General features: G+C 41.6%; 1 protein-coding gene across 4 annotated transcripts in view; it reads right to left on the bottom strand.

Annotated features, from left to right (window-relative positions):
- SKAP2 (src kinase associated phosphoprotein 2) overlaps positions 1-21,863 on the bottom strand; it is a 158,988-nt gene that overhangs the window by 13,490 nt on the left and 123,635 nt on the right. For all 4 annotated transcript variants that reach the window (XM_050938700.1, XM_050938698.1, XM_050938701.1 and 1 more), the window contains one exon: positions 15,282-15,356. In XM_050938700.1, coding sequence (XP_050794657.1) covers positions 15,282-15,356 — 75 coding nt within the window. The remainder of the gene's footprint in view (positions 1-15,281; positions 15,357-21,863) is intronic.

Genomic DNA, 21,863 nt, shown 5'->3' on the forward strand with positions numbered 1-21,863 from the left:
TACGCTTACCATATAGAGTACATCTATTGGAACATAGAACTTAAACATGGTTAAATACACTGGACACTTCTGTTACACTACAAATGATTTCCTGTTTTTAATTAGGCAAAAATGGAGTTGGATGAGTTAACTCACAAAGAATGTAAGCAATGCGAACAAGATGACCAGTTACATTGTGTATACACTAACCAGACAGAAGATGTACTAACAATTTACAACACTGGAAAACTATCTTCTGCTTCTGATAACATAAATATCATTGAACTGGCTGAATCAAGGCTGTCATCTTAGTTTTGTTATATGATCCTTGCACTGCAGGCTTGCTGGTTATTCCAACATGTACCAGTCACATTTGCATATCATTAGCACTCTAGATTATTATTTATAGATCACAATTTAATCATGATTGGTTACGTTTATTACAAGAAAAAACATCCCCCTAAAGTATCAGGTAACAAATAGGAGAAATTGCCACACTATTTTCTAAAGTATTTTTCTGTTGATGGTGGTGTTCTCTATTTTGTAAACAATTTGATTTTAGTTCCAGGATTTCCTACAGCAGCAAGAAGAGCTGCTTTCTATTTATTTATCTCAGTCTGTGGGCTAGCACTTTCAGATGTCGTTACTGACATAAGCAGGAATTTGCACAACTCTGACATAAATTAAAACTGCTGTGCATTGCCATTTGTTATTTATCCTTTACATAAAGCAGTGCTTATTGGCTAACTTCCATCACATAGCACTAGAGGGCACTCAGGCTAGCAGCACACAAATTCTGCTATGATCGCACCAAAATATAGATACAATTTAAAAAAACCTTAGTAATAAAGAGGTTTATTTTTTAAATGTCGATGTTGAGACAGTATGGCATCTGGAGGAGATTGAATAAGTTTGAAAGTTTTTGCAAGGTCTAAGTTTTGGCTCTAACAAGCTCGCCTGTCAATTTATTATTCACTGAATCTAAAACTCACTGAATAGTGTAAGATGATAAAATGAACATTGTATCTCTGCTACCATATTTTAATATTGTAATTATTTCAGCTACTTGATTGAACATAATGTCCAGTACAATTTTTATTAAATCAAACTGAAGCTCTGGCTGAGGAGGTTTGTTGCAATTGTCTTTTTTTAATATAACAAATAAAACTTTTAGTTCTTCAGAGTTACGTCAATGTGAATGATGATTTCTCACACATGACACTTATCCCTCTGGGGTTTCTTCTTCCCATTGAGGAGCCTGGTGGAATTCCTATTAACATTAATGGGAGTTACATGGGGCACACTGACAGGAGAAGAGATCCCACAGCGCATGAGATACATCTCTCCCTCGATGAGCATCACCAGTATTTCATTAAGCCTCTGAGTGTAAATGCAACTGAACTAATGACTTAGCAACACTGGAAAAGATGCATTTTAAAATAAGCTAATCGCTACTCGATGATGTTACCCAAAGACCTACCATGGCTCTGTGCTCTCATATGTGAAATCTACATAAGAAGAGAGCTGTTTACCCCAGTGAGCCACTTGGTTCAGGCAGTAATTGGTAGGCCAGGGGGATGAAAAATTATAAATAAAAAAAAGAGGCAGTGTACATTTGTTAAGTTACTTTATTCTCCCAAACACAGTAGTGTGTGAATTCCAGATGGGAAATCTAGACATGAAAAATTAACAACTGGAATCTCCTTGCTCCGCTATGACCACAAGTGTGTCTGATTAAGTATGTGCATAGTTACATGTGTATAATAAGTATAGACATATCCTAAGAAGCAATATGTTTCAAGCAAAGCAGGCTTCATTAAAAGATGGAGCTAGTATTGTTTACAGTGCCTGCACCACACAGAAAGGTGCAGTGAGAGATCTTGTAACAAACTCACATTGTATTCTAAAATACATATACAAATTTCTATTGCTCAACCCCTAATTTACAGACTTATGCTAAGTTCTGAGCTCTGGCCTGATTTCAGAAATGAGAGAGGACCATCTTGTGCCTTTTGCCTTTATCTGGAGAAGTGGATAAAAGAAAGCCAGGTGACCCTGGTGAAAAAGAATCTGGCGGAGAGTTAGGAATGATGCTGACTCTCTGTTCCCACTTTTTATACACTTTAAAGACATGAAAACAGATCAGTGATTTGATATCAGGAGCATATGTACCAATGGGCAGGGGCGGGGGGTGCATATGTTCCTGATATCAGTAACATTACATTCATGGGTTACTGATATGCTCTCACATTTTCTCACATCTCAATTATGAAACCAGTGTTGTCACCATTGTACTGTACCTTAAAGATGAACTAACTCCTTAAAAATGCCATTTCCCTGTCTATAAATATTGCTAAAATAAAGAGAGCATCTATCTTATGCAGAAGGCCTGACCCTGTACCCTTTGCTTATGTGAACAAGGGATACAGGATCGGGTGTATATTTTGTATCTATCAGCTGCCTCTGATACTATTGATCATAAGGAGTGGCTGAGCTGCATTTGGTAAGAGTGGATGATTGTGGTGGGGAAATACAAAGTTAGGTAGCTCACATTCCAGGGCAATTGTTTGATAAGCAATTGCCCAACAGTTTTCAAAACTTGTGAAGGGTTCCTCAAAGTTTCATTGTCAGACCTATTTTTCCAGGGGGTGAGAGGGGCTGATGGAGGATATAGACATTTTTGTCTTATGTGCTGATGAGAACGAACTCTTTGTCAGATCCAGACAGCGCAGCCTCCCTACTTCCCTGATTTCAGACAGAGATCAGGCCTAAAGGAAGGCTAGATGGCTAACGCACATGTCAGACAAGGAGGTGGTAGTGCTAGTTGGTAGGGGAAGCTGCTGGAGAAATTGCTTGAAGATGTATGTGCTCTTGCTAATGAAGTATACTTTGTCAAGGATATCCACAATCACGGGTTATTCTGGATCTCTATTTCCCAAGGTAGCAGCCATACGCAAGAGTGTTGTGTTTGTGGTTCCTCCCCCCGCCACCACTTGCCACTGGCTAGATTTGCAATATATTCTCTCAGGTCTGCACCTGACCACTGTTATCTATGCCCCTCTCATGTCTAGATTAGACTACAATAATGCTCTATACTTGGAGATTTCCTTGAAGACCACCCAGGGGATTCACTGCAGCCCACTTTCTCAGTGGTACTAGATATGTTAAGAGCATCATACTTAGATGTCTAACATATTGTCCTGCTACAAAGATTTCCTTTTTTGCTTCCAAGTTCAAATTAATGCTTAGTTTTAACATCCAAAGCCATACATGGCTGTGGGTCTTGGCCACTTTAGAGACTTCCCCCCTCCCACAATGTCCTCATTAAGTAGCTGTGATCATCTGTGGTCAGTAATGTTACCTGTCCTCAGTGTCAGGACATATTTGATGGATGGACCTTGCTGGTCCAGGAGCTAAGTTTGCTAGCCTTCAGGGTACATTGCAAGTTTGAGTTTGAGTAGTTTGTGCTGGAGATAGATTCACGGATCTTTTAGATATGGTGGTAGTTGTGATTAACCTGGAGATTATTTGCATGCTGTAAGCTACTGGCAATTTATTACTCATGTATTCTTAATGCTCATAATACCAAAAATATGAAAGGTATCAGGAAAAAAAGCTATGAAAAAGTTATTGTTGTAAAAAGAACAGGAGTACCTGTGGCACCTTAGAGACTAACAAATTTATTTGAGCATAAGCTTTCGTGGGCTACAGCTCACTTCATCGGATGCACAGACTGGAACATACAGCAAGAAGATATTTATACATACAGAGAACATGAAAAAGTGGAAGTAGCCATACAAACTGTAAGAGGCCAATCAACTGAGATGAGCTATCATCAGCAGGAGAAAAAAAAACTTTTGAACTGATAATCGAGATGACCTATAGAAGGTGTGAGGATACTTAACATGGGGAAATAGATTCATTGGCCCAACCATTCCCAGTCTCTATTCAAACCTAAGTTAATGGTATCTAATTTGCATATTAATCAAGTTCAGCAGTCACTCTTTGCAGTCTGTTTTTGAAGTTTTTTTTTTTGTAAAATTGCCACCTTCAAGTCTGTCCCTGAGTGGGTAGAGAGGTAGAAATGTTCTCCCACTGGTTTTTGCATGTTATGATTCCTGACGCCAGATTTGTGTCCATTTATTCTTTTGCATAGAGACTGTCCGGTTTGGCCAATGTATATGGCAGAGGGGCACTGCTGGCACATGATGGCATATATCACGTTGGTAGATGTGCAGGTGAATGAGCCCGATGGTGTGGCTGATATGATTAGGTCCTGTGATGGTGTCACTTGAACAGATATGTGGACAGAGCTGGCATCAGGCTTTGTTGCAAGGATAGGTTCCTGGGTTAATGTTTATGTTGTATGGTGTGCGGTTGCTGGTGAGTATTTGCTTCAGGCTGGGGGGCTGTCTGTAAGCAAAGACTGGTCTGTCTCCCAAGATCTGTGAGAGTGAGGGATCATCTTTCAGGATAGGTTGTAGATCTTTGATGATGCACTTGGAGAGGTTTTAGTTGGGGCTGAAGGTGATGGCTAGTGGCGTTCTGTTATTCTTTGACAGAGCCAGTAAAGTACCCAGAAGTCACCTACTACAGGACAGGCCCAACAATCTGTTTTTTCACTTCAGCAGGTGGGTATTGTAGTTTTAAGAATGCTTGATAGAGATCTTGCAGGTGTTTGTCTCTGTCTGAGGGATTGGAGCAAATGCAGTTGTATCTTAGATCTTGGCTGTAGACAATGGATTATGTGGTATGTCCTGGATGGATGCTGGACACATGTAAGTAAGTATAGCGGTCAGTAGGTTTCCGATATAGGGTGGTGTATATGTGACTATCGCTATGCAAATTAGATACAATTAACTTAGGTTTGAAAAGAGACCAGGAATGGTTGGACCATTACACTAATTGAATTTACTTCCCCATGTTAAGTATTCTCACACCTTCTATGGGTCAATTGGGTCATCTTGATTATCACTTCAAAAGTTTATTTTCTCCTGCTGATGACAGCTCATCTCAATTGACTGGCCTCTTACAGTTGGTATGGCTACTTCCACCTTTTCATGTTCATTGTATGTATAAATATCTTCTTGCTGTATGTTCCAGTCTGTGCATCCAATGAAGTGGGCTGTAGCCCACGAAAGCTTATGTTCAAATAAATTTGTTAGTTTCTAAGGTGTCACAAGTACTCCAGTTCTTTTTGCGGATATAGACTAACACGGCTGGTACTCTGAAACCTCTTATTGTTGTAAATGCATTCTACATAATAAATCAGCTCTTCTGGCTCAACATAGATTTTACTGACTATGGAAGGGTTCAAACCTCTGATCTGCGTTCAAATAAACTAGAGAAGAGCTGCTTATGCCTTATGTCTGTGATTGAAGAAATAAAAGGTTGGTTGCCATGGGCAAAAATTTGGCAAATATATTACACACACAACCTTAAACTTTGTTAAACTGGATTTAGGGTTATAAATAACTAGATATTTAAGGAAAAAAGCTTTATGAGCACAACACAGTAGTCTCAAGGAGAAAGCTTAGAAAGCCTGGAAATTCAGAGTAAGATTACACCTTTTAAAAACATTAACATTAGAAAGTATAGATCTGATCTCTTTGTCCTTACACTTGAAAACAGAAGACTAGAAAATAGAACTACTTCTCCAAAGCTCAGAGAAAGCAGGCAGCCAGAAAACAAAGACCTTAGACACACAATTCCCTCCACCCAAAGTTGAAAAAATCCGGTTTCCTGATTGGTCCTCTGGTCAGGTGCTTCAGGTGAAAGAGACATTAACCCTTAGCTATCTGTTTATGACACGCCCCCCAAATTGCAGACAGTGGGGAAGCTCACTGGCGGCGATTTCCTTCTAGAACTTGAAAATAAACAGATTAATACAACACATACACCTTTACATATACTCCTAAGTATATAACTAACAGACTTCTACATTTTAAGAACACTTTTTAACTACTGAATTCTGGGAAACTCTCACGGGAGAGTGCATCAGCTACTTTGTTAGAAGCTCCTGTGATGTGTTGAATTTCAAAATCAAAATCTTGGAGAGCCAAACTCCAACGAAGAAGTTTCTTGTTGTTCCCCTTGGCAGTATGAAGCCACTTTAGTGCAGCATGGTCAGTTTGTAGTTGGAACCGCCGTCCCCAAACATATGGGCGTAGCTTTTCCAGGGCGTACACAATGGCATAGCATTCCTTTTCACTGACTGACCAGTGACTTTCCCTCTCAGACAGTTTCTTGCTGAGAAACACGACAGGATGGAAGTTGTGATCTGTTGCTTCCTGCATGAGCACTGCTCCTATACCACACTCAGATGCATCTGTGGTTACTAGGAATGGCTTGTCAAAATCCGGGGCCCTGAGCACAGGGTCAGACATGAGCGTCGCCTTAAGCTGGGTAAAGGCCTTTTGACACTCATCAGTCCACTTAACTGCATTTGGCTGGGTCTTTTTGGTCAGGTCGGTCAGTGGGGCAGCGATTTGGCTGTAGTGTGGTACAAATCGCCTGTAGTATCCGGCCAAGCCTAAGAAGGATTGGACCTGCTTCTTGGACCGTGGGACAGGCCACTTTTGGATAGCATCCACCTTGGCCTGTAGGGGGTTTATGGTTCCTCGACCCACCTGGTGCCCCAGGTAAGTTACTCTGTTTTGGCCTATTTGACACTTTTTGGCCTTAACAGTTAGTCCTGCCTGCCTGATGCGCTCAAAGACCTTTTCCAGGTGTAGTAGGTGTTCGGGCCAGGAGTCTGAAAAAATGGCCACATCATCGAGGTAGGCAACTGCAAATTCTCCCAGTCCAGCTAGTAGACCATCTACCAGCCTCTGGAAGGTGGCGGGTGCATTTCGAAGGCCGAAAGGAAGGACATTGAATTCATACACCCCCGCATGGGTGACGAATGCTGACCTCTCCTTGGCAGGTTCATCTAGCGGTACTTGCCAGTACCCCTTGGTTAAGTCTATTGTAGAGATGAACTGGGCACGTCCCAACTTTTCCAATAGCTCATCGGTACGTGGCATTGGATAGTTGTCCGGACGAGTTACAGCATTTAGCTTACGGTAGTCCACGCAAAAGCGTATTTCCCCATCTGGTTTGGGTACCAGAACCACTGGAGATGCCCATGCACTGGTAGATGGGCGGATTATACCCATCTGTAGCATGTTCTGGATCTCCCGTTCTATAGCAGCTTGGGCATGAGGAGACACTCGGTAAGGTGGGGTTCTGATTGGGTGAGCATTACCTGTATCAATGGAGTGGTATGCCCGTTCAGTCCGTCCTGGGGTGGCTGAGAACAATGGGGCGAAGCTAGTGCACAGCTCCTTGATTTGTTGCCGCTGCAGACGTTCCAGGGTGGTTGAGAGGTTCACCTCTTCCACGCCACCGTCTTTTTTCCCGTCGTAGTAGACACCGTCAGGCCACTCAGCATCCTCTCCCTGGACTGTAAACTGACAAACCTGTAAGTCTCTGGAATAGCAAGGCTTGAGAGAATTAACATGGTACACTTTAGGCTTTAGTGAGGAATTGGGAAATGCTATGAGGTAGTTTACAGCTCCCAGGCGCTCTTGGACCGTGAATGGCCCTTCCCATGATGCTTCCATCTTATGGGCCTGTTGCGCCTTCAAGACCATAACCTGGTCTCCTACCTTGAAGGACCAATCTCTGGCATGTCTGTCATACCAGGCCTTTTGCTCCTCTTGAGCATCCTTTAGGTTCTCTCTAGCAAGGGCTAAAGAGTGTCGGAGGGTGCTTTGTAGGTTGCTTACAAAGTCCAGAATGTTAGTTCCTGGAGAAGGCGTAAACCCCTCCCATTGCTGCTTCACCAACTGTAATGGCCCCTTAACCTCGTGACCATACAGAAGTTCAAATGGTGAAAACCCTAAACTGGGATGTGGTACAGCCCTGTAGGCAAACAGCAACTGCTGCAACACTAGGTCCCAATTATTGGAGAATTCGTTGATGAATTTTCGTATCATGGCCCCCAAAGTTCCATTGAACCTTTCCACCAGGCCATTGGTTTGATGGTGGTATGGGGTGGCAACCAAGTGATTCACCCCATGAGTTTCCCACAGTTTTTCCATGGTCCCTGCCAGGAAATTAGACCCTGAATCTGTAAGGATGTCGCAGGGCCAACCTACCCTGGCAAAGATGTCTGTTAGGGCCAGGCACACAGTGTTAGCCCTGGTGTTGCCTAGAGCGACTGCTTCTGGCCATCGGGTAGCAAAGTCCACTAAAGTCAGTACGTACTGCTTTCCTCTGGGCGTCTTTTTTGGGAAAGGGCCCAGAATATCCACAGCTACTCGCTGAAATGGGACCTCAATTATGGGGAGTGGCTGGAGAGGGGCCTTGACCTGGTCTTGAGGCTTTCCCACTCTTTGGCATACCTCACAAGACCGGACATACTTGGCAACGTCCTTGCCCATCCCCTCCCAGTGGAAGGACTTCCCCAACCGGTCTTTGGTTCTGTTCACCCCAGCATGCCCACTGGGATGATCATGGGCTAAGCTTAAGAGCTTCCCCCGGTACTTAGTTGGAACCACCAACTGTTTTTGCGGCTGCCATTCTTCCCGGTGTCCACCAGAAAGAATTTCCTTGTATAAAAGTCCTTGGTCTATAACAAACCGGGATCGATTAGAAGAGCTGAGAGGCGGTGGGGTGCTCCGTGCCGCCGCCCAAGCTTTCTGAAGGCTGTCATCTGCTTCCTGCTCAGTCTGGAACTGTTCCCTTGAGGCTGGGGTCACCAGTTCTTCCTCAGACTGTGGACTTGGGCTTGGTCCCTCTGGAAGCGATGTAGGTGATGGGGTTGTTTCCGTTGCTGGTGAACCGCTCTCCGCTGGTGCACCTGAGGGTATTTCAGGCTCCGGCTGAGCCTTTTGGGTATGGCTGTCTGTTGCTTCTGCCAGTTTTGGCTCGCTGGCGCCCTCTGGCGTTGAGTTTGAAGATGGGGTTGCACTTGCTGGTGCTGGTTGCTGTTCCAGTTCCGGGCCTGGGACTGGAGATGCTGTGGCTGTTTCAGTGGTAGGCATGGAATCTGGGTCCACTACCTCTGTCTGGGTCTCTGGTAACACAGACGGGGCCTCTGTGGACGGTTCAGGAACAGGAATGGGTCTGGAAGCTTGCCTGGTTTGGCTACGTGTAACCATTCCCACTCTCTTGGCCCGCCTCACCTGGTTGGCCAAGTCTTCCCCCAGTAGCATGGGGATAGGATAATTGTCATAGACTGCAAAAGTCCACATTCCTGACCAGCCTTTGTACTGGACTGGCAGTTGAGCTGTAGGTAAGTCTACAGCTTGTGACATGAAGGGGTAAATTGTAACTTTGGCCTTTGGGTTGATGAATTTGGGGTCAACGAAGGATTGGTGGATAGCTGACACTTGTGCCCCCGTGTCTCTCCACGCAGTAACCTTCTTTCCGCCCACTCTCAAATTTTCCCTTCGCTCCAAGGGTATTTGCGAGGCATCCGGGCCTGGGGATCTTTGGTGTGATGGTGGTGTAATGAATTGCACTCGCATGGTGTTCTTGGGACACTTGGCCTTGATATGTCCCAGTTCATTACACTTAAAGCATCTTCCATCTGATGGGTCACTGGGCCGAGGTGAGTTACTGGAGACTGGTGAGGTTGAAGGGTAGGGTATCTGTGGCTTTACTTGGGTGGTATGTGGGGTCTTTGGCTGTCCTCGGTTGTAGGGTTTATGGTCTGTGTGCCCCCTGGGGTAATCGTTCCCCTTGACAGTAGCTTTCTTGCTTTCTGCCAGTTCCATCCATTTGGCTCCAATCTCCCCCGCCTCAGCGATATTCTTGGGGTTTCCATCTTGTATGTACCGCGTGATGTCTTCAGGAACACCATCCAAGAACTGCTCCATTTGTATGAGGAGGTTCAGTTCTTCCAAGGTTTGAATGTTGTTTCCTGTTAGCCAGGCCTCATAGTTTTTTGCAATGTAGTAGGCGTGTTTGGGAAATGACACCTCTGGTTTCCACTTTTGGGTTCTGAAGCGCCGACGGGCATGATCTGGGGTTATCCCCATCCTGTATCTGGCCTTGGTTAGAAAAAGTTTATAGTCATTCATTTGGTGCTTAGGCATTTCAGCTGCCACCTCTGCTAAAGGTCCACTGAGCTGTGACCTCAATTCTACCATGTACTGGTCTTCGGGAATGCTGTACCCAAGACAGGCTCTTTCAAAATTTTCCAAGAAGGCCTCGGTGTCATCACCTGCCTTGTAGGTGGGAAATTTCCTGGGCTGTGGAGCAATATTTGGCGCCGGGTTGTTAGGGTTGGCTGGCACAGGCAGCCCAGCTTTTGCCAACTCCAGTTCATGTTTTCTCTGTTTTTCCTTCTCTTCATTCTCTTTTTGTTGTTTTTCCATTTCTCGGTGGTGGGCCGACTCTTCTTCTGCTTGTTTCCTTCGGTAGGCCACCTCTTCTTCTTCTTGCTTCCTTCTGTGGGCCAACTCTTCTTCTGCTTGTTTCCTTCGGTAGGCCACCTCTTCTTCTTCTAGTTTTCTTTTGTGTGCTGCCTCCTTGGCTGCCTCTTTGGCTGCCTGTTCTCTTTGGTAGGCTGCCTCTTTGATCTGTTCTTCTCTTTCTTTCATCTCCATCTCTTTTTGTTTTATTTCCAGTTGTCGCCTGTGTTCAGCTTCTTTGATTTGTTCTTCGGCGTCAATTTTTGCCTTAGAAGTCATGGTTCCTGTTTTCTTGTGTTGGGGTGCCCTCCGGTGTTTATCTTCTGAACTGCAGGTTCTCTGTTGCCTCCTGAAGTCTGCCTAGCAACAGTGCCTTTAGCTAATTTTCCTTTTCTCTCTCTAGCTAATGTTCAATGAAGGGAAACCAGAAAAACCACTTTATTTGCATGCATATAAGTGCCGGTATTTACCTCCTAATGGGAGGGCTATTGCATGACAAAAGACCCTTAACATGCAAGCCACAAACTGCGAGAGAGAGCAGAAAAAAAAAATTCTCTCTGGTTCCCTTTTAAAACCAACTGCTTCTCTCTGCTAAAAAGCCCTTAGCAGAGAAAAGAAAAATATAATATTTCTACTGGCTTCTGGGTTCTGTCTATCTCCCACCAGCTGCCACTCATGTAATAACCTTAGTCCCAGATTTGGACCTTAGCGTCCAAGATATGGGGGTTAGCATGAAAACCTCCAAGCTTAGTTACCAGCTTGGACCTGGTACTTGCTGCCACCACCCAAAAAATTAGAGTGTTTTGGGGCACTCTGGTCCCCCTGAAAAACCTTCCCTGGGGACCCCAAGACCCAAATCCCTTGAGTCTTACAACAAAGGGAAATAATCCTTTTTCCCTTCCCCCCTCCAGGTGCTCCTGGAGAGATACACAGACACAAGCTCTGTGAACCCAAACAGAGTGAATCTCCCTCTCTGTTCCCAATCCTGGAAACAAAAAGTACTTTCCTATTCCCCCAGAGGGAATGCAAAATCAGGCTAGCGATCCAACACACAAATCTCCCCTTGATTTCTTCCTCCCACCAATTCCCTGGTGAGTACAGACTCAATTTCCCTGAAGTAAAGAAAAACTCCAACAGGTCTTAAAAGAAAGCTTTATATAGAAAGAAAGAAAAATAAGTACAAATGTTCTCTCTGTATTAAGATGATACAACACAGGGTCAATTGCTTAAAAGAATATTGAATAAACAGCCTTATTCAAAAAGAATACAAAATCAAAGGACTCCAGCACTTATATTCATGCAAATACCAAAGAAAAGAAACCATATAACTTACTATCTGATCTCTTTGTCCTTACACTTGAAAACAGAAGACTAGAAAATAGAACTACTTCTCCAAAGCTCAGAGAAAGCAGGCAGCCAGAAAACAAAGACCTTAGACACACAATTCCCTCCACCCAAAGTTGAAAAAATCCGGTTTCCTGATTGGTCCTCTGGTCAGGTGCTTCAGGTGAAAGAGACATTAACCCTTAGCTATCTGTTTATGACAACACATCAAGTCATTAAAATAAATTTAACACTGCCCTCATCTCCACTGACCTCCCACTCTACATAAGACAGACATTTTTCATCCTGCTGTAAAGGGGGGGTTGATTAAATCTTTAAGAAGTTAGCAGAGCCTGCAATTGTGTATCTTAAATCTACTAATCCCACTTTATCTGGCTAGTTTCCCTGTGGGAAGAAGGAACTCCAGCATTTTTTCTCATTTATAGTGCCTTGGCTTTGTACATAAATGACTGTGATATATAGGACTGATCCTCAGGCAGACTGCAACTCTGACGTATAAGTTACTTTATTCTGGCTCTTAAGAGGTCACAGCACCAGATAAAACTACTACTACGTATGTCTAGGCTATATTTCATAGCATGACAGCACCATCAACATTTGGGGTGTTCTCCCATGGGACAGTCTGGAATGTGGTTTCTTTTGAGGAAGAGATGCAAAAATTCTGCCCTTTTGGGGATCACTGTTTATGGTCTTTAGAAATAGCATGTGTACTGTAGTCAGCTCTAGTGAGGTAAAGACAGGGGACATTCAGAATAAATAGCACAGTAGTGTACAATTAGTCTTAACAAGAGTAAGATATGGTTATCCAGCTAGTTTCCTTCTCACTTTTCAGACTCTCTGCTGTGATAGTGTGTGTTATTTGAGGACACAAACCATCTCTTGGTTTTCAGTTGTTCTGATATTCCTGCAGAATGTACAAGAATGCACATAGCTTCCTTCTTCCTGGGCCCTTTCTCTCACTCTTGCTATGCACATCAGGGAAAGAGAATTATAAGATAAAAAAGAAGCATGGTAAAATAATTGTACTGGATTTATTTGGAGAGCAAGGGTCAACCACAAGATGAGTCCAGTTTCTCTTCTATATTTCCCCTGCCCCGCATTTCTCCCACCACAGCTCTGTCCTTTCAGCCCCCTCTCTTCAATCCAACATCTGGTTGAATTCTCGCTTTGCCACTTCTCTCGGTCGCTAATACTCCACAATCACAGCTATCTACATCAAGGCAACACACAGTTTATTAAGTCTATGAAACCAATAATGGAAGTGAAAACTGGTTTTGATAATTAAATCACTCTACCAATAATGCAAAACTAGTTAAAGGCACCAGTCTTCATTAAAACCAGCAGATTACACAAATTTAGAGTTTGTAGACAAATTGCTTGGGAGTTAAGATGAGACCAAAAAATGCTAGAAAAGCTTTCAAGAGAAGAGATTTTCAATTTTTTGCCGCTATATTTCAAAAATTCTTTATCTGAGTTGCTTCAAATTTACTATAAAAATTCTAGCCTGACAGAAGATCCCTTAGGTTCAATTACAGATTGAATGGTTTAGTTCTGGAAAAGTTAAGAAGCATGTGTGACCAAGCCAAGTTCATAATGGAAGTCTAGCATCTCTCCATAATATATACTATTCACTCTAATAGATAATTAGAGGAAAAATTAGTTAAGTGCAGAAGATGAGTTACTGATGGTAAGGAAGGTATCGTTTTTCTTGTAGTGCTTGAGACTGGTTGAGATTTAGGTACCATATTCTGTGTGTATTATTTGTTGGAAAAACATCAGACATTTTTGAATAAGTTAGAAGTACATATGATATGATGCCTGGAAAGACAGAAATGCCCTTGTCAACTCACTGTCCTACATGGCAAACAAACTTCTTGTGTCATATATTTAATGGTTTAGGGAAGAACAGAGCTCAGTGCTATGCTCAAGTGTTAAAACTATTACTTGAAATGAATTTCATGTCTGGGGAGAATTATGATCGTGCTTTATTTCAAGGATACTGTATGAACCCTAGTTAGATTTATACAGCTGTTCTCATAAAAATGGGGACTGCTGTGTTCATAAACTAAAGTGCTAATATTTTTGGTTACACTAGAGGATGTTATCAAAGTAAAGTTTCTTTGAGCTGAAATATTTACGAGAATAACAAACATCTGTTGCTCACTTCATAATTGGATTGACCCTATCCAGTATTATAATTATTGGCATGTCTAAATGACTGTTAACACTAAGGTTTCATTGAGTCATGTTGTTTTATGCATGATTTTTAGTAGATCCCAATGCCAGCAACATCTGATGACCCAGTCCTCATTTCCTTTCCAAGAACAGAAAACCAAAACATTTTACTGCAACCTGTTCCTGCTTTCCTGTATGGGTCAGGAAATCAGGCCCCTGTTTCCTCTCCCCATGGTGCAGTAGGAAGAGAACTGTAAAGCTACTTCCTGAACACACACTCCTTATCCACCCTTTTCCTGACAGCACTGGAAGAGTGATGTGCAGTATATATGATGGAGGAAGGCGACCCCAGATTGCATTACACTGCCCGGACACAGTTACGACACGGCAAATCTGGCGTTGGCCGACATTTAGCTGTGAAGAGGTGTAAAGACCTGATAAGAAGCAAGTCTTCCCTACTTTATGGTCAAAAAAGTGATGGTTTAACAACAGGACCATGCCCTTGAGGCAGGGATATATCTTGTTTTTACCTTAGCTGGAAATGTCTTGCAGTCGAGAAAAGTTGTCCCTCCATGTGACTTTACATCGTATATGCAGTTATTTTTCCAGTCCCAGTGACAATTAGCACAGGGCAGTTTGCCAAGCTGAGGCAGAGACAATATCCTTCTTAGCCTTCCCTGGCATTTGTGTCCTTTTCCAATTTTTTTGCTGCTGTCACTGGACTCTGGCATTTCTTACCCAATTCATTTGCTTTCTGTGATAATCATATGCAATGAAGATATGCATGGCCAACATTTAAACAGGCTGCAGATCAATTAGCGGTCTTAAGTTTATCTGATTTTTATCAAAGAAGACAGAGCTCTGGGTCGATTGTCAGAGCCTGTGTCAAGTTGACCTTTTCAGAGATGTCTACATTGCCAGTCCCCTGGGCAGCTTGTTGTCCCCTGTTAGTCTCTGAATGGCAGAAGTCTGTTCTGCTCAAGCACAAAGTATACACAGATGTCTATATTATATTCTTATAGGTTTGACAGCAACTGCATGTTGTATCTATAAACTGTCCTTTAGCAGTGACACTTCCTCAATGATGATAAGCTAATTTATGCAACTAAATCTCCTTTGTGCAGAAATGAAAGCTAATTGAGTCATTACAAAGTAATTCAGGAAGGAATATCTTGTATAAATGGGCTTACTTTATAAATCCTTCTCAAGTGGTTTTCATGCATCCTAAATGGTGCTAAGCAGTTTTACTGCCATAAAATACCCAGATGAAACAGATAACTTTTGGAAGCTGGGAAAACATTGTTTACAACAGCAAAAGGCAAAGACTGGAAAAGAAAAGTAAAGAAATATTTGCAGAAGAAAGAAAAACATTTTAATTACCTGAAACATTGCTAGTGCTCCCTTGGCTCAGTTTCTTTGGCTCTTCAGTCTTTGGAGGAGCACTCTCTTCTTCTTCTGCAAATAGACAATTAGAAACGAAATGCTGAAGGAACCCGCTAACTGGCAGGAATTACAGCCCACATCAGTTAATCAGTCACACTACCTATATTTCTAAAATGTAAATGCTGGAAGTCAAACTCTTCTGTTTTCATAGTGCCACACAAGTTTGAGGGCTTGGTTGTTTTTTGCTTTTAACCACTCTGGTAGCCCTTTTTAAAATAACTCAGTAGTGAACTGCTGAATTCATCTTTGACTCTGAAAAGTGACTTGAAAGTCCCATTTTGGGGTTCCTCCTTTGCAATCTTTCAATGGCTTCTAGAACAATCAGAACTGGGGTCCCATCCTCCCTTGGCTACATCTATCATTCCAGGCTAGGGAAAATTCAGTCTTTGCTATTCATTCTTACATCAGAGGGATGTGATTGTCACTGCCCCACGCCTCTACAAAAAGTTGGGGGTTCCATAGGAGACATGGGGTCTCTTTGCCTCTGCTGTGCCATGCATCTGCATTGGCTCCTGCCTGCTCAATGGGAGTATAGCTGCCCTGTTTTCAGTGGCTCCACCTACTGTGGCAGATTATGGGAACCACTAAATGGAGTGGGTGGGGGGGGAGATTATATATAACCTGGGCATGGGTGGGGGAACAGTCCATATTAATACAGTCTCAGACCATACCAACTAAATGTGCTTTCCTCCATGATTTGGGAGGGAGGAGAAGAAAGCTTGATGGAGCCCCTCAACCCTGTTCTCTTGCCAACACAGAGTTAGAACCCTCCTCCTCCCAGATACAGGTTCCGCTTCATATAGGTACAAGAAAGGGACTACTATAAACTCCTTAGTTTACAATTCTGTTGATAATGAATAAAAAGGAATGGACTTAAACTCTCTCTATCATAGCCGTGTTCTTTCCATAGAAGTAAAATGAATTAAAAACCAAAACCTTCTCATAGTTTCTATAACAGCACAGCTAACACCACAGATCCCTTCGCTAGGTATTATATTGACACAACCACTTTTCAGAATAGAACTGCACTTTAGGCATGTCCAATTTCTGTGCTATTTAACATACTGTGTACTAATATAATAAGGATGTTTGCTTTTAAATACCATGGACCCATTACAGCTACTAATCTGATATTTTGTTAACAAACAATGAGTATAAAAGTCATGGCTTTTAAAATGTTCTTCACAAGCAGATTATGTAAGTATTTCATAACATTCTATGATGGCAAGGAGGGTAAGTTTCAGCATGAACATGGGATCACGTCTGGTTTGCATTAATAACTTTGTAAACGTATAGGTTCATTCATATACATCACATTATACATTCAGACTTCAATTCTGCAAATACTTAATAGACATGTTTAACTTTAAGCACAGGAGCAGACCTGTGATTTCTGTGGGACCACTCACGCTTAAAGTTAAGCACATGCAGAGCTACTTGCACGACTGGGGCTATAGGTTGCCAAACACAATATAATGGGAGCCATGATTATGTGATTTACTGTTCAAGGAGCTTTGTATTATTGTTCTGCTAGTTAATCAGTAGTTTTTGTTGTCTAATAACTACTGACTAGTTAGAAGTTTGGTTGAGACATTCTCCAGTGACTTGGACACAAAACAAGAAAACAATGGAAAGTGGTAAATCTGATGCTACTGCACGGCACATAAAAAAGAGAGAGAGACTGACTATCTGCTATATTTAAATTTGTTCAACACTGAGAACTTCATTACATCATGTGGGGCATGCTAAAAAATGTAACAAAAGTATCCTTATATACTCTCAAGAGCACCAGGAGGCACTCATCCCATGGATTACAAGCAATATTATCCCTTTGTCTGTCATCTTTTCTACCCATAATGCATTATCTCTTCCTATAAACACTCAATTCCAGGTAAGAGACAGCATATTATATACTGCTAGAAATAAGTTTTGATATTGAATATTGCAGAAGTATTTTTATTAAGAATATTCATACCATGCTGCTACTCTTTTCATCGGTTCTGTGATAAGAACTCCATTTTAGTAAGTATTTTTCTCTTCCCTCTCTCTAATTTAAAAAGGGAAAGGTAAAGCAGTGCAGGTTTGAGAAATTTTTCCACAGTAAGACAGAGTACCTATAAAAATAAATACTATATTGTCGGTTCACAAACAAAGTTCATAAATAAGTTCAATTGTCCCTTTAAAAATGGAAAACATCATTTTAAAATGGTGGCCATTTCCTAGACCTGTATTTGAAGTGTAAGAGGAGAAAAGAAAGCCTGAACCCAAGTTCCTTCAGAACCCCAGTGGTTCTCCATGTCAATTAAATATTGCTTTAGATCCAACAGACTTGGGTCATGGGAGCTTAAAGAGGACATTTAGCTCCTAAAATACAACTTATTGAACTTTGGGCCTGGAAGCAGTGTCAAACAGGGAGAGACCTCTTTTAATCAACAGGAGACTCAAATGCCTAGAGACACTGGTCAGAAACTATGTTGCAATGTTTGCAGCAATGCATAGCACAGATAGTATATACAATATCAATTATTAAGGAGAAACAGTACGACATAAGGTACATTGTATTATCAAGATAGTGTGTCACAGGGAGCCGCAGAGATTTTCAAAATAATCGTAGCTCAATCTTTCCTCTCGCCCCTCACTTTCTACCCTTCACACTGAGAAGAGATGTCTCTCTCTAGTTTCTCTCTCCAGATCAATAGGAGCTCTGATCAAACCCAGAGCTCTAGAAGAGCTGCGTATGTGTCCCAAAGAAATCCATCTGGGCCTACAGCAATAGGTTGAGGATCCCCAGAGACTAAAATATAGACACACAGCATGTCTTCACTACTAGAAAGTTAAAAGATTTTTTTTCTGGTAAGAGATCAGGGAGGAACTGCAAATATTAAAAAATTTTAATAATTCCTGTAGATTTCACAGCTGAATTCTAAAATTTTGCACTGTGAGTTAAATATGTAAATTACTACCAGGAGATTGCCAGAGCTATTCCCCAAACACAGATGGCTCTACCTGCACATATGATTTAAAGCAAATACAATAAATACAACAGTATCTGACTTTTAGAGATGAGTCTAATTGATTTTTCTTCCTTTTTGTTCTTCTCAAAGAGAGAATCAGATTATATGAATATAAAAATGTATTAAAGTGTAGGTTGCATAATACATTTCTGCAACAGAATTGGTAATCTCCAAGATAAATATGTATAAAGTCAGCATTCCACCAAAAAACTGATAATAGTCAACCACTTACCTACATTAGTTCTTATATTAATAGCAGTATTATTAGCTAGTATTTGATTGTGTTGTGTTATTTGATATAGACACTGTCATTATCCAGTATTAATTAATATCCTGGATAATCACAGTTTGTGGGTTAATATATTCTATTCAACACTTTAACAACAGTAAACAAAAACAGCTCAGCTATGCAGCAAAATCCATCAAACCACACAGATGGTTATAAGGTTTTCATTATGTGGTTTCCATAGCAATCATATTGTAAATCTGGAAGCTTCTTGCAAATAAGCAGCTTGTATTTACATGCCTCTCAGCTGCAGCATGGAATTCTACAACATGTGAAGTTATTATTCCAATCACATATTATTAGAAGAATTGTTGGGAGATGTTTTGATCAGTCCAGATTAAAAAAAATACTGCAGTGAACTAATTTTTAAAAATTATTCAAGCATTTAGATGACTGTAATGCATACTAATAGATCCATGTTTGAAATTTCACTGTGGTGACAAAAGGCTACAAGCATATAAGCTTGTCCTCTGGAACCCCCCCCCCCCCCACAGTACATTAATAAAAATCAAATGTCTTCACCAGGTACAGATGACAGAGACACACAGGAAGAACTCAGATGAAACTGAATAGCCATTGCTTATTTGCTCAATAGGACTGTAAAGGTATAAGGGCCTATTTAGAGCCTATTTGAGAGAAGGACTGAATTATTTCTCCTGGATCTATCCTTTTCTTAAAATGACCCCATGTAACTGTAAATGGGAAGTCTAAAAAGAGAGTAAATTCTTGCTGTGGCAAAGAGACAAGTACTTTTCTCTCTCCGATTTATAAACTTAATTTTACAAATTGAGCCTGCTCTGTAACAGATGGATTATTACCCTAATAAGCAACATAAGTCTGCCCAGCTATTCAGTTTCACAACAGCTAGATCTAACTTTTACAAATATTTTTGCTTTGAGGAGGATTTGAATAAACAAAAGGAAAGAACAATAGGCAAACAAGTTAAATCTATATTCATCTTCTTAAATTGAGGCCCATATCTCCCATTCCCTTTCCCCCTCTTCTCCCTGCCGCTCTCTACACTAGCATAAGCAGTGAGGACTCAAATCCAGGGACCACTTGGTTTACAAGGAAGTAAGCAGAAATAGCTCTAATACACTGTATCCTTTCCCAAAGACTTGCAGAAGTTATTACCCTTACATTCTGTGAGATTAGTACTCTCCCTTTATGAAGGAATAAGGTCAGAAGGATGGATAGTCTCTGTGGTATCCTCCCCCTCTCCTCTCAGATTTCCTTATGGAAGCTGATGCTTAGTCAGCACTACCTTGCATGGTTCTCCCCCCTGCACTGAGAAAGCTCATTGTGGAAGAAAGAGTGTTGTGTGAATGCCACAGCCAGAGAGGCTATCGGACGAGGGGAGAGTGCAAGGAGCAGTGCGGAGGTATTAAGCTTCTGAGTGACTGCAGCTTCTGGGGGATCTACAAAAGTTTCCTGCACATCTTAGGATATCTCCAGCACAGTTAGTCTCAGACCTTTGTGGTGCTACAGGGGTGGTCAGGACATCTCAACACAGAAATCATTGCCCAAAAGCTTAGGTGGCTTTACATGCCTTTTATTCTCCCAATCCTGCCCTGCTCTGGGGACCAGAGAACCTCCTAGCATAATTTAGATAGCTCTGGGGGCCTAAGTTAAGGTAGCCCTCACAGACCACTATATTGGCCACACCCCTGCACAGAATTGCTGCAGCACTATGTGCTGTAGCTCCACCCCACCATGCCTTACACCAGGACTTTGAGGGTCCTCAGAAGGCAGCCTGATTCCTCTGAATTCAGGAAGCCTTCCCCAGCTGGAATTAAGGTATAAAGGGGCCAGACTTAGAGTGAGAAACTCATCCTTTGGATCCATAAAACTTCTCCATGGAGCTAAGGATGTCTGTAGGTTTGGTGGGTCTTTATTCCCCTCCAACAGAATGATCTGCAAGAAATTCTACCAGTTCAAACTAGCTAAAGTTCCTGGCCCCTATCTGAATATGGACTTATGCAGGGAGTTACTTGGTCCAAAGTCTACATGATGGTTGGGCATAATAAGAAAAATAGATACCCCATGAGGTAGAGAATGTATTTCAAGGATAAATTCACTTATGTTTGTGAAGCACTTTGTTAGTATGGTGATGGGGAGTGGGTAATATAAGTACATAGGCAGACAGATAGAAAATTAGTTAATTATTCAAAGATTGGGTTAAATTAAGAAAAAGAATCCCACTAAGACCACATACAACACAGTCCTCACTGTAACACACACTGTTAAGTATGGTTAAATCTGATGACTGAAGCTGTCTACAATTAGACATTATCAAACACACCTGTTTTTTTATTGCTTAGATGAGATAGTATGCTCATTGTTTAAAATAATACTTATGTTACCAGAAGAGTAACCACATAGTATAATATTGGGAGAGGGGGGAGGAAATGGGTGAAAAAAAATCACATTTTTAATGAATTTATAAAAGGTGAAAGCCACTGTATTTTCATGCACATGCACATGCTGTTTTTCACCCCCTTCAATTTGCCACTGTCTTCCTCCACATGAGGGAGAGTGGGGAGATGTACTATAAGGACATGTTTATGAACACATTGTTACTATATGACTATTCACTATTAGGGAATCCTCCCCCTATCAAAAAGGCAGAGTATAAAGCTCCTCTTATGAAAAGTTTTTGTGTTTTTGATGGCCTGGGGAATATGAAGCTTACAAGGCTCAGGGCTTAAATTTTTCTCTTTGGGCAAAGGAATAGGGGAACAATGGGGGAAAGGTGTAGAGACACCTATTTTCTCAAATGTGAAATTCAGAGAAATTAAAAAAAACTGCTTTTGCTTCTTTTTTCGACAAAAACTTCCACTGTTGCTTTGAGGTGGTACACTGTTTCACTTGATCTTTGCTGTGTCTTCTCAGTTACGCATAATTTTTAAATGCTTTCAGGAAATCCAGACACACACTACCATATATTTGCTTGAGATCTGAAGACCTGTTTTCCCTCTTAGTTTTCCAACATCCCTTCTCCCTCCTTTTCTGTCAAGGCTCCATTTTGTTCAATGATTGATTTCAGCAAAGAAGTTTCACCCTTTGGATTGCCTGGAATTATTTGTTGAGAAAACTGAACAAAATATTCTAATTCATAATATAATGCACAGTCTGGTCCTCATATAGAATAAAATTTTCAAAAGTGTCTAAGGGACTTAGGGGCCTAAGTCACATTGCTGTTCCAATGTGATTTAGGCT

This window comes from Gopherus flavomarginatus, chromosome 2 (assembly GCF_025201925.1).
Source record: "Gopherus flavomarginatus isolate rGopFla2 chromosome 2, rGopFla2.mat.asm, whole genome shotgun sequence".
Classification (NCBI taxonomy): domain Eukaryota; kingdom Metazoa; phylum Chordata; order Testudines; family Testudinidae; genus Gopherus; species Gopherus flavomarginatus.